Source organism: Urocitellus parryii, chromosome 11 (genome assembly GCF_045843805.1).
Source record: "Urocitellus parryii isolate mUroPar1 chromosome 11, mUroPar1.hap1, whole genome shotgun sequence".
NCBI classification, from domain to species: domain Eukaryota; kingdom Metazoa; phylum Chordata; class Mammalia; order Rodentia; family Sciuridae; genus Urocitellus; species Urocitellus parryii.
Window position 1 is genome coordinate 16,229,358 of NC_135541.1, and position 16,827 is coordinate 16,246,184.

The 16,827-nt window shown below is 57.4% G+C and overlaps 1 protein-coding gene across 5 annotated transcripts in view; it reads right to left on the bottom strand.

Annotated features, from left to right (window-relative positions):
- Ahdc1 (AT-hook DNA binding motif containing 1) overlaps positions 1-16,827 on the bottom strand; it is a 65,856-nt gene that overhangs the window by 9,592 nt on the left and 39,437 nt on the right. For 3 of the 5 annotated variants that reach the window (XM_026391651.2, XM_026391652.2, XM_026391655.2), the window contains 4 exons: positions 12,275-12,452; positions 7,169-7,280; positions 6,976-7,013; positions 1,694-6,613 (listed from right to left, as the gene is read on the bottom strand). In XM_026391651.2, coding sequence (XP_026247436.2) covers positions 1,737-6,539 — 4,803 coding nt within the window. In that variant the 5' untranslated portion in view covers positions 6,540-6,613; positions 6,976-7,013; positions 7,169-7,280; positions 12,275-12,452 and the 3' untranslated portion in view covers positions 1,694-1,736. Of the gene's footprint in view, positions 1-1,693; positions 6,617-6,975; positions 7,014-7,168; positions 7,281-12,274; positions 12,453-12,575; positions 12,638-16,827 lie in introns of those variants that run through there. The other 2 variants (XM_026391656.2, XM_026391654.2) reach the window with 2 other exon arrangements.

Sequence of the window (16,827 nt, forward strand, 5' to 3'; positions counted from 1 at the left end):
GAGCTGTGACCTGCCCAAATCCCAGCCCCCTACACCCGCTCATTTTCCCACCCAGAGCCTGGGAGAAACGGTTTTTGGATTATTTCACATTTCTGGATTATCCATGAGACATCTCCCCTCCAGTGAGAAGGATCAAGAGTCTGACATTTTAAACCCCTAAGCAGCTTCTCCCTGGTCTGCTTCAGATCTGCAGCTCTGCTGCTTGCAATGAAACGCATGGGGAATGGAAGGCCATTTTAATCTTAGCCTGGCTTCATTAGGAAAGAAAATATGTTGCCAAAAAAAGGAGGGGAAAAAAAAAAAAAGTTTGGTCTATTGTGTCTGCCATGTAGAGCTACAAGAACCTAAGAGATTATTAAAGTCAACTTCCTTCAACAGATGGGGAAACAGAGGCCAGAGAAGGGCAAAAGCTTGGTCAAGGCCCTGGAGGGAGCTCATAGCGAACCTGAGATTGGTTCTCCCTCAGGACTCCTGGCTCCTACCTATGTGTTGCCCTACACTACCCTCAGGCACCACGGCAGCTGGGGTCTAACAGAGAAGGTGTAGTAAGTTTCCGCTGACATTACTTCAGGACCCTGAGTCACCCTGGCCTTGAATCACTTCTCCAGAGGAGGGATAGGTCTTTCCAGTAGCCCTGTTAGTCCACCTCCAAGAAGAGAAACAAACTCCCAGGAGGCTTTGGGGCAGCAGAGGTAAAGATCAAGGGTCTCAGACACCACTACTGCCAATTACCACATCTTGACCAATTCTGTGACAGATCTGTTGTCCCAAAGTAGGACCAGTGTGGTTATATTCTGGAACAGGTTGCTCTTCAAGAAAATGATTCCTTTAACCTTAACTATTCCCTTTGATCATTTTGGGGGTATTTTTGTGTCTTTTCTTTCTTAGAAACATCAGATCTAAATCTCAGGATACTTGACCCTTGGAGAAATACTTGGCTGAAGAAAAGGGACTAACTTTTCTAGGGTGAAGACATATTTGGAGATAGACCCTTTGATTGTGAGTTTTTGGGGACAATGGGACTACATTGCCCATGTCCATTGCTGGATCCCTCCCCCACATGCCCTAACCACACAGAGCCTACCTCAGATCAAAGAGGTTAAGAAACCATCTTTGAGGCTACTCTGGGGCAGTCAAGAGAAGATCCTTTGGGTCATTCTGTGAAGTCCTTGTAGAGTGTGTGAATAAGATGTTCTGGCCACACTCTGGCCTTGGCCCTGGCCATGTTGGGTCTTGGAATCACTATAGTCAATGAGGGTGTCCAGCAGTACTGGAACTCTGGATTGCCTCTGGATGATTGTCTGACCTGCTTCTCCCTTCACCCCTGCCACCCCACCATAAGCGAAGTGGTGCGTTCTTGCTCAAGGCCACGAGAGAATGAGGAAAATAAATGACTGACAAACCAAAAGAGGTGATCTTATCCAGTCTATGGTTCTCTGGCCATTCCAATTGCCAGTACCCACTGGGTGTCCCAATGGCTTCCCCACCCAAGCAGTCTGTCTCCTCCCCAAGACTATCCACAACCTCTAATGCTGAATCCTTTCTTCCTGCTTTGGGTTCCCAGTCTTACGTTTAAATCCTACAAATGTATCCTGCTCACCTCTGAAGCTCTTCCCCAAACCCAGGCTTTAACACCTTCCTCCTCTCCACCCCACCAGGACTTTGCCCACTGTACCCACATCCCCAGACTCACCCAGGAACAAAACCTCGCGGTCCAGTCGGCACTTCAGTTGGCACTACAGGGAGGTGACGGTGAATGTGTCCTCAGGGTGAGGTTCCGCCATGGGCCCCAGGAAGCTGCTCTTGGGGCCCCCACCCAGGCCAGGATGCGCCTGCGGCATAAAGCCTGGATACCTGTAGGCGGTGTCCTGCAGGGGCAGCAGCGAGTCCCTCGGCACAGGGGACAGGGTCAAGTCACTAAGGAGTGGACAGCCATAGCCAGCAGCGGCTGCGGCAGGGCCACGGGGTGGACCAGGTGGCCGGGCCATCTCCAGTGGCTCCTTGTCAGCCTTGGGCGTGGCTGGTGGGCTAGCCAGGTGTGGGGCACTGAGGCATGCGGCCTCCGTCCTGCCCAGGAAGTCAGCCAGCAGCCCTGTACCCACCTTGCCTTCGTATGGTGGGCTACGGGCAGCTGAGCCTGGTGGGTACCAATAGGCTGTGCCCTTGCAACTGGGGGAATCGTAGTGAGGTTGGCCTAGTGGCAGGTCCCGGCAGCTCAGGTGGGCCTGGGCCGCAGCTGCATGGCCCAGGCTGGCCCCCTGGAGCCCATGCTTGAGGGGCTCACAGGCAGCCAGCTTTGTGGGCGGCGGCCGCAGTTCTTCCTTGAAGCCCAGCGTGGGTGAGCAGGTGGGTGAATATGCCTTCTGCAGGCCAGTATCGAACACTGTGGGTGGGTGGGCCAGTGGTGGGAAATGCTTGCCGTCAAGCTCAGGAGCACCCAAGCTGGGTGAGTCGCAGTGAAAACCTTGGCCAAAGGTACCATCAGAAGGCGTGGATGGATTCATGGAATAGGGTCCCATGAAGTCACAGGGGTCTCGCTCTCCCACACTGAAGGCCCTCGACTGTGAGGGCAGTGGTGACATGCTGCTGTCCCCACTGTAGTAGTCCAAGCCAAGGTCTGGGCTGTCCTGGAACAGTGGGTTGACCGGCTGTGGCTTGGGGATGAACTTGGCTTTGGCTGCTGCACCACCTCGCTCCTTCTTGGCCGAGCAGGCCCCGCCACCCCGACCACCCCGGGGCTGCCGGGGCCCGGTGCTCCGTTTAGATGCGTAGCCTGAGGCAGCGGCCGAGGCAGATGTGGAGAAGCCCAGATGTGAGGCTTCGAACAGGTCTACCTTCTTCCGTCGTCCACGGCCAGGTTTGGAGCTGCTCTGGAAGAGGACGCTCTGGTTCCAGTTGTAGCCGGGGGCAGAGGATGCCTCGTTCCAGTCCATCATCAGTTTCTCCAGGCTGGATAGGCTCGACTGGCCCTCGCTGCTCGAGGCCTCACTGTTGGCACGACGAAAACCACCACCAACGGGCTGATTGAACTGGGTGCTGTCGGAGGACGACTCGGAGAAAGTCTCAGACACGGCTGTCTGCTGCTTCACCTTCTGCGGCGTGTAGTTGGAGATGTCCAGGATCACGTTGGGCTCACTGACGTGGCAGTCAAAACTGGGATTGTAGAGCTGACTAAAGGCTTCTGAGGCCCAGTCCAGGCCTCCATAGCCCTGCCGGAAAGGCCACTGAGAAGCCCCCGCAAACTGCCGACAGTTCTCAGGCGAGGGCTGAAAGGAAGAAGAGGAGGAAGAGGCGGCAGAGGCTGCGGAGGTGGCAGAAGCTGTGGTGCCCTTGGGCACCATGTAGCCACCGGGCGAGACCGTGCTGGCCCGGCTGTCACAGCGCAGGGGTGTGGGGGCTGATCCAGAGAAGGGGGTCCCCTCAGAGCTGTTGAAGAAGGAGGCCTTGCTGGGCGGCAGGCAAGGGCCCCCAGTAGGCGGTGGGGCATAGCCAGCACTATGGGCACTGCTGGGTGAGGCAGGAAGGCTATTGCCACTGCCATAGGCAAAGCTGCAGTCCTTACTGTTAGCACAGTCCTGCCCTGTAAAGGGCTTAGCTGGGGCGAATACGCTTTGTCCAGCCCCATAGCCACTGTACTGGGCAGGGTAGGTGTTGGTGGGCGGGTGGGTTGTAGGAGAACGGGCCACAGCGGACGGCGGGGGAGCCAGCTTTGGGAAGGTCTCAGCTGCCCGGCAGTCTGAAGTGGCTGGGGTTATACCGTAGCTCGCTGCCCGTCCTGGTGGGAAGGTCTGGCGAGTGGGCAGAACAGGCTGGAAGGAGGGGTCTGCCCCAGTCCCACTGCTGCCCACTGTCACTGGGCTGGCCTTGGCTCCCCGGCTGGGGAAAGTGGACAGGCCCCGCTGGGCAGGCAGGGCACTGGTGGGAGGCCCCGCGTAGGTGCCTGATGCCTTCCGGGACTCCGGGCGAGAGGCTGAGAGGGCAAAGTCCAATAGGTCAGAGGAGTCATCTGAATCGAGCAGCGAGCGAAAATAGCCGGTGAAGAGGTTTTGGCGCTCCTGGCTGAGCTCAGTCTGGCCTGAGGGTGCGCCCGTGCCATAGTAGCTGCCTCGGCCGGAAGCCCCACTCTCCAGCCCAGTAGAGGCAAAGGCCCGGGCCTCGGTCCCTTGAAAACCACAGTTTCGACCAGCTTGCCCACCTGGATGCCCGTGGTGAGGGGCCCAGCCACCACCCTTGTCCCCGGCCCACTCAGCACCCGCCTCCCCAAAGCCTGGGCCACTGGGCACCTGCTCTGGGAACAGAGTCCCATTCTTCCGGGACCGCCTCTTACGCTTGGGCTTCCCAGTCACTGCGTCCACTTCCCCCCGGCCCCGTTTGCGTGGGTGCCCCAACTCAGTGAGGCCGGGACCCCCGACCCCAGCAGCTGTCACTGCCACCACCTTCTTTTTCTTGCCAATGCCCTCGAAGAAGTCACTGAAGGAGCATCGGGCTGCCTTGGCTGCATGGCCCCCACCCCGGCCACCAAAACCTCCTGTTTTGCCCCCACGCCGCCGGAAGCCCTGCACACGATGCAGAAAGTGGGAGATGCTTTGGGTGTCAGGGGCCTGGTGCACCGACTCCGGTTCACTGGGTGTCCAGCAGCGGGGCGGGGAGCACCGCCCAGCACACTGGCTCTGGCGGTTCAGGAAGGCCAGTTTGGCGAGGACGTCCGAGTACTCGGCCTTACTGTCATTGGCGTCCGCTGCATAGGATGGCTGGGGAGATGCCAGCTTCTGCTTCCGCCGCCGCCGCTTCTTCACCTCTGGCATGGCCATCGTGGCTGCCGCCACAGTGGCTGCCTCAGTTGCCACCACTGCTGGTTCTTTGGGCTTGCCGGGACCCAGCAGCAAGTTCTTAGGAGGGCGGCCACGCTTTCGTTTGAGAATAATGGGCATCTCACCTGGTGGGAAAACCACCACCACATTCCGCCCATTATTCTTCATCTTGAGCAATGGAGTGGGCTCTGCTGACACACGGAGGCCCAGCTCCTTGCCCTCCACGCTCAGGCTGCTACTCAAGGATGACACTTTGTATGTGGTCTTGTTCCTTCGCCCCAGAGACACAGGGATCTTAGCCATCTTCACCACCATTCGCCGCACACCCCGGCACTTGCCTTTGCGGGTAGGGACCATAGGGGTCTGGGAAGATTCTGGCTCCAGCTCTGAGACTGGGCCTGGGCCTGGCAGGGTGGGAGGTGGTGGAGGTGGTGGCGGTGGGGGCTCAACCAGGGCAGCTGCCAGTCCTGTGGGCATAGGAAGGGGGAGTAGGCGGCCCTCAGGTCCAGCATCTGCCTTACGCCCCCGTCCGGCTTTCCGCCGGCGACACAGGATCTTTGGCCTATCGGTGCGCCGCAAGGCATACTTAGGATGGCCCTCAGGCCCTGGGGGACCATGGGGTGAGCACAAGTCCAGGCGCAAGGGCTCAGCCAGTGGGCAGTGCCCCAGGGGCTGCTGGGCCTCCAGACGGCGACCTGGGACATCCAGCAACTTAGGCAAGGGGTCAAGGGCCTGGGGGTCAAGCAGCTGTGATTCCAGGGAGTCAGGCAGGGTATCCAGGGCCTGTAGAGCCAGGCCTGGCAGCCCCAGAGGATCAGCAAGAGGTTGCAGGGGTGGCAGCTCCAAAGTTTCCCCAAGTGGCTCTAGTGCCTGTGGGTCCAGGAAGCGGGGCTGGGGATCCAGAAGCTGAGGCTCTGGCTCAGGAGATGGTGGCTCAAGGGCCTGGGCCTCTAGCAGCTGGGCCTCAGGGCAGGTAAGGGAGGCCAGCTCGCTGAGGATGTCAGCGTCAGCGAGTTCTGAGTAATCAGGACCATCTGGCTCAGGCTCTGGGGGCAGACCAGTGGTGGCAGCCGTGGCCCCAGGACTGTGGCCTTGGCCAGGCTGGGGACTATCCCTAGGCTCAGGCTCAGGCTCGTAGAGGGGGTGGCCAGGCCGCTCCGATTTGGCATGAGAAGTGGCACGTTCCTCGGGGCTGCGGATGCTGTTGGCCAGGCTGGGCGAGGAGAAGAAGCTGTACTGCAGATCGCCGGGTGGTGGGGCAGGGGGGCGGCTCAGCCGCAGCCCACCACAGTCCAGATGCACACCGCTGTGCTGCAGGTCCTGGGAGAGTCGTGTCAGGTCCTTCATGATGTCAATCAGCTGCACCACTGGACGCAGGTTCACCCGCCCGTTATCCCAGCGGCGACAGGAGCTGCTGCTGTCTCCGGCTGGTGTGGGGCAGCGGGCCTGGGAGACCGGCCGGGCTGCCCTTGGGGGCAGTGGGTCGTCTCCCTTGGCAAGGACTGGTGGGCGCCGGGTGCTAGGGTCCCGACGTGGGGGTGGGCGTGGGTTCTCGGAGAAAGTGTGGGTAGAGAAGGCCTTGTCGGGTGGACTGGCGGGGGGCCGGGTGGGAAGCAAGGGCCGGGGGGTGGGGGGGCCACCGGGGTAGTACTTGGGCTCCCGGAGGTAGTCAGGAGAGCTGCACACGGCACTGGAAGTCACCACCAGGCCCTGGGGCTTCACACGCATCCTGACCTTGTCCTCCGCGGGCCTCCGGGCGGGGCCGGGGCTGACATGAGGGTGCGAGAAGCCGGGACCAGGACCTGCTGGGCAGGACAGGCAGGAGATCCCTTATTGAACATGGGCTTCCCCTATCCCAATGAGTCCCTGGGTCCCCTCCCCAAGGTCTCAGCCCCCTTACCAAGCTCAAGTCCCTGCCCTTAAGCCCAGTCTCCCTGCAGATCCCCAGCCTTTCCCAAACCACCTGTGCAGAGTGAACCCCTCATGGGCCCCAATCACAAATATGGACAACTGACGCCCTTCTCCACCTTGGCTATGGGCTAAGGAAGCCCATCAGCAGGAGGCGGCCACCACTCCAGATCAAACTTAATGTCTTATTGCAGGTATGGCTCTCCTCATTCCAACCCCAACCCTTAGGACTCAAAGAAGAACCCTGGCCACTCACCCTCGGCTCTGCCGCCTGGGCTGTCACACTGGAGATCTCTGTGGGCAACAAGAGAGGCGACAGGAGATCTGAATCCCCCATGTGACTGGTGGCCACACTCAACCCTTCCCACCTGCCCACTCACTGGCCCAGCCTCCTCCAGATGCCACCCCCGTTCCTTCAGCACCCCCTCCAGTGTGCACACCCGGCTGACCTGGGAGAGAGAGGGCCCCCGTGCCTGGGGGCTTTGCCCGTTGCTGGCTATCAGCTGTGGGTACTGTGGAGAACCTTCTGCTTGAGCCCCGGCCTCGGGCCGTGGACAGCGCCTGGAAAGGACCATCTCAGCTCAGGTTTAGTAAGCACCTACTGTGCGCCAGGTACTGGGCTATTAACAACCACATTTTGCAGATGAAAAAAAAAAAATGAAGGCTCACAGTTGAAGTAACACCTTTCATTCAGACACCCATTATTTATGGAATGCCTACCTTGCACAAGGACTGGGCAGACAGACATTTATCAGGTAATCATAAGTGATTTCATGATTAGTGTGATAAGAGTTGCAAAAAAAAAAAAAAAAAGTAAAGACTGCATGAGGTCAGAGGTTGAGTGATCACTGGGGAGTCAACCACAAAATCCCCTACTTCCGGGACACTTTCTCTGTGGCCAAGGGTGGGCCAAGCAATTTATTTAGATGATCTTGTCCCATCCCCTTCACAACTGTGATCAATATGATCATTTTTACAGAAACCATCCACTGCAGGTGTTAAACTCCTGCAGGGCAAAGTTAGCTGTCCTACTCAGTGTTGCAGGAATCTCCCAACATCCAGAACCACACATGGCCCACGGAGTGGCCAAAAAGGTATCTGTTAACAAATGAGGCCCACAGAATAAGCAACCAACCCTGCCTTTTCCCAGGAGGCTCGCTCTTATTCTTCTCCGGACCCAAAAGTGTGACCTAAGAAGGATGTTGGCAAAGGGACAGAGACAAGAACGTGGAAAGGGACATTCTCCGACTCCCTTCTCTACTTCCTCAGAGAGACTCTCTGATGCTCCTCCATCCTACCTCTGGCCTCTGTTCAGCCCCTATCTATTTCACCTTCATAGCATTTATCACAACTGTAATCAATTACTTGTGTGACTGGCTGTTTAGTGTGTCTCCCCGGAGAGTGTGGGCTCTTCAGGGGCAGGGATCACATCTGTCTTGTTTACCATTGTATCCTCTGACCCCAGGGCCTGGGCTATGGATGCTACATAAATATTTACCAACTAACTCCCTGAGCTGATCATGGCAGAGCTGGGATTTACATCCAGGCAAGTCTGACTCCCAAGGAAGCCTTGGGGACTCAGGACTGGGCTGATCCCGGGGAGCTAGGATCTCAGGGAGCTGAATGGGCCCTGATCGCTGAAAGGGTCATAAAGACTGACACTTATCACTGCCTAGTGTTTGGCTTTGACCCAGCTTTGAATCCCCTGGACCCATCCCCTATAGACACATGTAGATTCTCAGTTGCTGCCATATTATCCAGTGCTGTCACCCCATAGGCAGATTGCAGAGCTGACTTAGGAACAGGATGGTGTGAAAAGGAACACCCCTCTGTTCCCTTTTGGAGGGCAGCAATGGGCAACCTACAAGGCACCTCCACATACACGATCCACTGAATCTTCACAGCAACCTGGGAGGCATGCAAGGTTTATTATCCCCATCTTATAGAGGAAACAGGCCCAGAGCAGTTGTGAAACTTGCCTGAAGTCACACAGCTGCTCAAGAGGAGGCTTCCTAATTTTGCCTAAGGCAAAAGCCTCCTTCCACTCCAGGCTCCTGCAGCTCTCCTCCAGCCACTCCTGGAAAAGCTCCTTCTAGAGCCATGGTCTAATTTAAGGCTGGGAGGAACCTTCAAATTATCTAAGCCATTGGCTTTCAAACCCTGGGCCTGGGGGAGCTGTGTAACATTCCAGATACCCAGGCCCTAGTCCAGGGGAGTCTGACTCACACATCTGAGGGACATCTGGGAATCTGTATTTTTAATCAGCTGCCCCAGTGGGTACACTGTCCTATTGCCATCTCATGCCCTCCCATTTTATAGATGAGGAAACAGAAGACTTTGCCCAAGGCTACAAAATGGCATATGAAGGACCCCTTTGTTGTTTATCCAGGTGAACCACCCCTCTGCCCACTGTTCCTTCCCTCCCTGCAGGTCCCAGGCTTCAGCTGCTCCTCACTATCCTACCCTCAGGCTCGCTCAGGACTCTGCTCTCCTGGGCGGTAGACCTGGCCCCTCCCAGGTCAGGCTCTCTCTGCTCCTAGGACTTGGAGCACTGCTGCTCTTGCAGGAAGAACTGTGGGTAACAGCCTCCCAGAGTGGGGAAAAGGGCTCAGACAATGGAATTTCCAATTTCCAACAGTATGGTTGGTCCTTGGCTCTGATGCCCTGTCTGAGATACCTACCAACAGCCACTATCCCTCCCTTACCGCGGGTGGGGCTCTGCAGACCTCCCACTTGGGGCCTGAGGGTGTGATCTTGGCAGCAGAGACAAACCTCCTCTCCAGTGGCTGCTTCTGTTCCACCCACCCGTGAAGACCTTTGGCCACGTCCTCCTGACTGTCCACTGCTCTTTTTGCAGCCTCTGGGATCTGAGGCTCAAGCAGCTGGCTCCCCTCCCCGCCACACCCCAGCAGGCAGTCTTCTCCTGGCCCCCTCCCAAGGGTACTACCCAGCCCTGGTCTGTGAACAAAGTCGAAAGGGTCCTTCTGTCTGCCTTGTCTGCTTCTGGGTCAGTGTGTCTGAGCTTGCCCACAGGGACGCCAGCCACTGGGAGGGGGCTGGGGGCCCCAACCTGCTGCACAGTGCCGGGAAGCGCCAGCCCACATCCTTGAGTCCCTAGCCCCACCCTCCCCGCTGTGGCCGTGACCACCCCACCCCTTCCCCACCCTCCTCCCCTCCCCCACCCACAGCCTCCCCAGGGGAGCCCGGCTGCCAGCCCCAGCACTCACTTCCGGCCTCATGACCCTCTCTCTCCAGCCTTATGCACTCCCCTCCCTTTCCCCTCCCAGCCTGGTCCGTGGACCCAGGGACATCCTCTTGGCAGTGAAATACACTGTATCACAGGGGCTATCACTGCTGTCCTGAGCCCCAAGACCTTTCCCGTTGCCTCTTTTTTCCTCCCAGGGCCTCACCTCTCAGGCTCATCTCCCTCAGGAATGAGGCAGCACCCCTCTCAGTCTCCTTCCCTTCAGCCCCCCACCTGCTGATCCAACCTGAAGCTCTTCCAACCTGATTCCAGCCCAGAATCATAACAAAAGTAACAATGATGGAAATAATAATGGCATCTTATTTGGTTTTAAAGGTAGGCATAGAGAGGTCATGTTATACCCTTAAAGACAAACAGCCACGTCAATTATGCCAGAACTTGACTTTAGTTTCACTGAGCTCCTCTAAACTAAACTACTTTGCTGTTCAGGGATTCAGCTCCCTCTCAGTCTGCCTCCTCCAACTGTCCTAGTCCTAACTATAAATTCTAACTGTTGACTTCTAATCTACCTTCTTCCTAGCTTCCTGTACCACCTCCCACAGTAGTCATCCAATGCACTACCTTCCCTTGCCACTAGGTGTCCCCTTAGAGCCACTGATGCCCCCAAGGGGAGCTGGTCCAGCCCAGCGCCAACACCCCCCCCACTCCGCCCCAGAGCCATCAGGGCCCCCCCACAGCACAGCACACCCTGGCCACACAGAGCTCCTTTGTGCAGCCCTCGCCCACCCCCTTCCTGTCCAGAGTGGGGCACCTGGCAAGCAGGTCTGCCCCCAAACCGCCCCCTGCCAGCCCCCTGCCCTGGGTGCCAGGTGTGTAGGCGCCACTGCCAGCTCTTGCTGGACCCGAGGGTCACCCTGCTGGCGGCCCTCCCTTCCTCCCTTCGAGGTCACCCAGGGACTGTGCTTCCCGCCCTGCTCCGCCCCCATCCCCTCCTGCCCTTGGCCCTTCCAGACTCCCGTCCTTGTCTTCCTTCTGTCTCCCAGAGGACTCCCTCCTCCAACCCCACCAGGCCCTCCCCCCACCTCTCACCCCCTCCCACAGCCCTCCCCGGAGAGCACCCCATTCGCCCCGCCCCTCCCGCCCAGGTCTGAAGAACTCCTCCTCCTGGAAAGTCACTGCTGGAAAGGAAGTGACTTCAGCGATTTGGCCACAAGGCTGGGCACTGCTGAGCCCAGCTCAGCTCAAGGCTTGCCCGGCCCACCTCCAAATGGAGCCACGTGCACACACCACCCAAGCGTGCACCCAGAACCTTGAGCACACACCTCTCTACCACAAAGTACTCAGATCTTGTCTACACATCTCTCCTGAGTGTACTAGGAACTTGTGTACATATGTCAACACTCAGTGTGGCACACACAATATGCCCATGCCCACCCAGAACCTAACCTGCATCCCACATGCTCACCACTCCAGGGTACCACTTACAAAGTCCTAGAACGTCTCCCCACTAGCTTAGTTGATTTACATAACCCGTGCACACATAACCATGAGCACCTAAGGACAGCCCAATGCACACACCTGCTTGCACACAAGTCTGAGTGCCAGCAAATTTACAGCCTGGTACACACAGCCTCGCATCCTCTCAGGGCCTCCCCACCCTTCCAATTCCAGGAGGCCCCACCCCCAGACCTCAGGCCCCAGGAATGCTCCTGTGGAAGTTGGGTGGGGTCCCCAGCAGGCTGAGCTCTAGAGAGTTTCCTGGAGCCCAAAGGCTTCATGTGTCAGTTTAGGGAGTTGCCTTTGCAGGGTAGGGCAGCCCCACCTGGCCCAGGCCTGGGTGGGCTAACTTGGCCCGGGAGTAGGGAGGCGGGTTCTACCACTGCCCCTGCCCCCTCCCAGTCTTCTGAGGGCATCCTAGCACACCTGGATTACCCAGGGCCTCCTAGCACCTCACCTTGGCCTCCCTGCTCTCTGCTTCCACAGAATCCAGTAGAAAGGTATCCTGGGGGGAGGGGGTCAGCTGCACACATCAGGCACTGTTGGTTTCCACCTCTGCCCTGAGTCTTGGTCACTGTCAAAACCCCTTTCTCCTCCCAGTCCTCTCAGGTCATCAAGGCACAGCAAAAGAGTCCTCAGGTTAGAAGGCAGGAAGGACTCCAGGGACTCACTGTACATCCATGAGCCTCAGTTCCCCTTTCTGGATAAGGGGAGTTTGAGTAAGCAGGGTTAATATCTCTTGACTTTATTTAAAGGGTCTCTTTGTTGCCTAAGCTAGGAGGGGATCCCTATTGGACTGGAAAGCCAGTCCCTGACCCCCACTTCCTGGGGGGTGGCACAGGAACATGGTTACCTGAGCAGGCTGTGCAGATAGGCCTGGCTCAGCAGGAAAGGCCTATCTTTGCCAGCGTCCCCAGAGTGGTCTTCTTGGAGGCCTGAGTGTCACCTCTCACCCGGGGTCCTCTGCACAAGCTCAGCTGGGCGGGCTCTGGAATCCAGGCCAATGGATAGACAATCAGGCAAGCTCCCATCTGTGGAAGCAAACACAGCAGAGCAGGTATGAGCATGGATGCAGGTGAGCCAGTCAGGGAGCAGGACGCACAGGGATTTTGAGCCAGGAGGCTGTCCTAGATGGGGTTCAATCCAGCTCTAACCTCATCTCAGGGAGGAGTTGTGAAACCCCAGCTCCAGTCAGAAAGGTCTTTGTATGTTTTGGTGCTTACATGCACACACGTGTACACACACCATGGCTGGGGAGAACCTGGTCTTAGGGAGTTAGATAGATCTTGGCTCAACTTCTCCAGGCAGCAACCTCTTTGGTTCTCCATTTTTTCATCTCTAAAATGGGGAGAATAAGATCTTATGGATAAGCCAGGCGCAGTGGCACATGCCCATAATCCCAGTGGCTCGGGAGGTTGAGGCTGGAGGATCATGAGTTCAAAGCCAGACCCAGCAAAAGCAAGGCGCTAAGCAATTCAGTGAGACCCTGTCTCTTATAAAATACAAAATAGGGTTGGGATGTAGCTCCGTGGCTGAGTGCCCCTGAGTTCAATCCCCAGTAAATGCCCCCCCCCCAAAAAAAAAGAAAAATCTATGGATAGAGAGGAGCTATACGTGTCAAGACCTTGCCCACAATGCAGGCAAGAGAGCTGCTGTTCAGGGTGATGGTGGGTGTAGATTTCCACGAGGGTGCCCATGCACCATCAGCAACTGGTGGTGTCTCTTGTTTTCTATAATAACCATGGCCTTCTTCACCATGTCCCTGCTTCTAACCCATTTGTCTCGAGGTCTGTACTAGAGCCCCCAGGGGATCTGGGATCCAGGCCTCATGAACTGCTTATAGGTCTTGGTTGCCTGGGAATTTATGTGTGTGTGACAGAGATTCTGTCTGTATAAATGCATGTTGGTGAATGTCTCATTGTCTGGGTAAATACACCTGTATGTGGGTTCTGGGTCTATTTAGCCTGTCTGTATGCTTCCCTGTATTTCTGCATGCTTAAGGGTCTACATGTATGGGACTGTGTCTGCTCAGATGTGGTGTGTGTGCACATGTGTATGCTAGGCCAAGTGGGATCGGTGTCTTCAGTTACACAGGTGGGTATGTGCACTGTCTGAATTTCTATTCTGTTCACCTTTGTATGTGCATCTAGCTGAGCCTGTGTTTATATGCTTGTGAGACTCAAGCATAAGTGCCTGTGTCTGTGTGTGACAGGTGTGCCCAGCTGCGGTCAGGCTGTGCCTGTTCCTGTGTGCGCACACACTGTGCCTGGCTCTCTGTATCTAGCTGTGTCAGGAGCCAAACCGGCTCCTGCCTGTCTCAGAGCTCTCTGGATGTGTGTGTGGTGGGGGGCGGGGGCGTGCGGCTGATCCTCTGCTGTCCCTGCAGGTTTCCAATCTCGAGGCCTGTGACTGCGGGCACTGGTGTCACTGTAGATCAGCATTGCCTCCCTTCTACCTCTGCCTTTCTCTGGGTTTTCAGGGTCATGGTGTGATGGTGTGACTGGTCACGGTGTCCCTGTTGGTCTGTTTCACTATGGGTCAGTATGTACTTGTTGTGGGTGTGTGCCTGCGTCTGTGGATTTGTGTGACCTTATCATTGTGTCTGTGTATCTGCATGTGTTTCTGTATGTTGGTGGGTCCTTGTGCTGTGTCATTGTACGCCTGTGCCAGTATAGCCATGTGCCAGCGTCCACACGTGTGAACAGGCCTGTGTGCCACAGTACGCCTGTCAGCACAATGGTGCCTCAGTGTCTGTGTGGTACCTTTGTATAATGTGTGTGCATGTGCGTGCAAGGAGAGACCCTTTGTGAGACAGTATGTGTGTCTGTGTCACTGTGTTTATATGTGCCTGCTTCCCTCCTCCCTCCCTCCCTATCTTCTGCTTTCTCTCTCTCTCTCTCTCTCTGTAGGAGCCAGACAACTCCCCAAGCCTGGATTAGGGACAATTTATCCACAGGCAGAGAAGGAGAATTCCAACCTGCCAGAGCCTCCCTCCTCTGATCTGTCCCCCCTTCCCTGTGGTTGGGTGGGCACAGAAATGCAGCCTGGCAGCTCCCAAGCCCTTGGGGAGCCCCCACCTCTGCGGCTCCCCAGAGGCCTGGGAGGGCAGAAGAGATGGAAATTTGGGTGGCTCCAGAGCCCTCCAGTGGAGGTGGACCGCTGCCCCCCATCCAGGTCCCCACAGCTCAGCTCATCTTGGCCCTGTTCTCCTGCATATGGTGGCGGGTCCGGGGAGTCTGCATGGGGTCTGCCTGCCCCCAGGGGTGGGGAGACCTACGGAGCAGAGCTGCCCCCAGCTCCTGCACAACCTGGTACTCCCCAGTTGATAAACACCAGCCCCCACCAACACAAATGACCAGGGAAGTTGTGACTGTGCCCGCTCAGGCTGGGGGAGGCGGAGGGCAGTGTGGTGGGGGAATGCAGCAAGGGGGAGCAGGGCCGGGCTGGGACCAAGGCTCCCTTCACGGTGCTCCAGGCGCAAGGCAGAATCACATGTTTCCCATTAGCTGCTCTGGCCTCCTTGTTCAGGGGGTGTTGGCTGGGGGAGATTTGTTCTGGTTGCAGACACCAGCAGAGACCACACAAGAGAGAGAGAGAGAGAGAGAGAGAGAGAGAGAGAGAGAGAGAGAGAGAGAGAGAGCGCGAGCAAGAGAGGGAGAGCCAGAGGGAGAAAGGAAAAGAGAGAGACAGACACATAGGGAGACAGAGACACAAGACCGAGAGAAACTGAGAGACAGACACACACAGACACAAAAAGGGGGACAGAGACTAGTGGTAAGGGACAGTGGGGGACCGGTTGGGAGGCAGGGGCCAAGGGCAGGGGGCTGAGACCTAGGCAGAGGCTGCAGGCAGGTATACGGGTCAGGCACAGAATGGGAGGGGACCAGAAAGACCTGAGGGGGAGAGGCAGCAGGAGGGGGTCACCAGCATGCGGGGGAGGGCACTGATGGAGATGGCAGTGGAAAGGGACAACCAGACTAGACTGTCCCACAGGAACCTGAAAAAGAACGGATGAGGCAGAGACAGGGTGGGCCGGGGGAAGGGCTAGGTGAGGGCAGGGGGAGGCCGTGCTGGGCGAGGGCGGCCAGCGCCCGGCCTCCTGCCTGCTGACCCTCCAGCCTTGGAGATAACAGGCCCGAATAGTGCTGACTTGCGGTTCAGAAATCCAATATCCTCCGCGGCGCACTAATCGACTACCTGAGCTCCCGGCCCGCGCCGAGCTGCCCCGATTAATCCTGCGGCTCCACAGCCTTAATTAGTTTAACAGTTTCAGGGGCAGAAGAGGCAGCGAATAGGGTCCCCAGCCCCCCCCCCCCCCCCCCCCGTGCAAATTCTGCCTGATGCCACACCTTCACAGGCACACACCTGCCCCGGCCCCAGAGGCCCCCATTGCGCGCGGTCTGAAAAACACTGGGTCCTTCCTCCTGGGGAATAGTCCCAAGGGTTGGCACCTGGGTCAGAAGATAGGTCACGAGACACTGAGACACCCTCCACACACACACTCTGACCTATGCTCAGGGCCTCCAGTGCTTCCTCTGGCTGGCCCATTGGGGCCATGTGGTCTGCCTAGGGAGGCCCCACCAACAGCTAGCACCCCACCCCTGGGCAACATGTTGTCTCTTTAGGGTGAGAGACGGGCTACCATGAGCTACCACGTTACTGCCTTCCCAACAGCAGAAGAAAATCACACATCACCCCCCACAGAAGCACGAGATGGGCACATGGTGACATCTCTCACACATGCAACAGCCAGAAAGACAGGTACACAAGTCTGTGACAACCCTCCTAACAGATGAGCTGGGCACATAACCTGTCGCTTCCCTCTAAGTATGAGATGGTCACATCTAACACCTCAGTCAGATAGGTATCCAGGTGGTCATCTCTCACAGGACTACCATACAACCAGGCACCTCCAGTGCCAGAGAGGGTGTGGGAGGCACAGAGAAACTGTCACACACAGCCCAGCAAAACAGCCGCACACATCCCCACGAGACAAGCCTCTTTTTCTACCTGGGGGGAAGGCACAGACCTCCACCCACCAGAACCCGAGACTGGGCATAACCAAGCCCCTTCCCTGAGGCCTCCCTACAGATTGTTGGGATGGGTGTGTGACATGTCACCTCCCTGACTGCTTGGGACAGGTGACAGTCTGCCCACCCACACCCCTCCCCCACCACTGTCACCAGCCTGAGTGGTGCTGTCCTCTGCCTGCAGAGGCGTCACAGCTCACAGGGCATGAATGTCACCCCAGCACTGCCAGAGCCAGGCACAGCCACACGTTGCCCCAGTGACAAACACCACTGGCCCCAGGAGGAGGTGGAGGCACACAGGACTCTGGGTGTGACCTTGGTCCCTGGACACCATGAGGGGCGGTGCTGTGGCCTTCTGCCTGGGTAACCCGTGCTG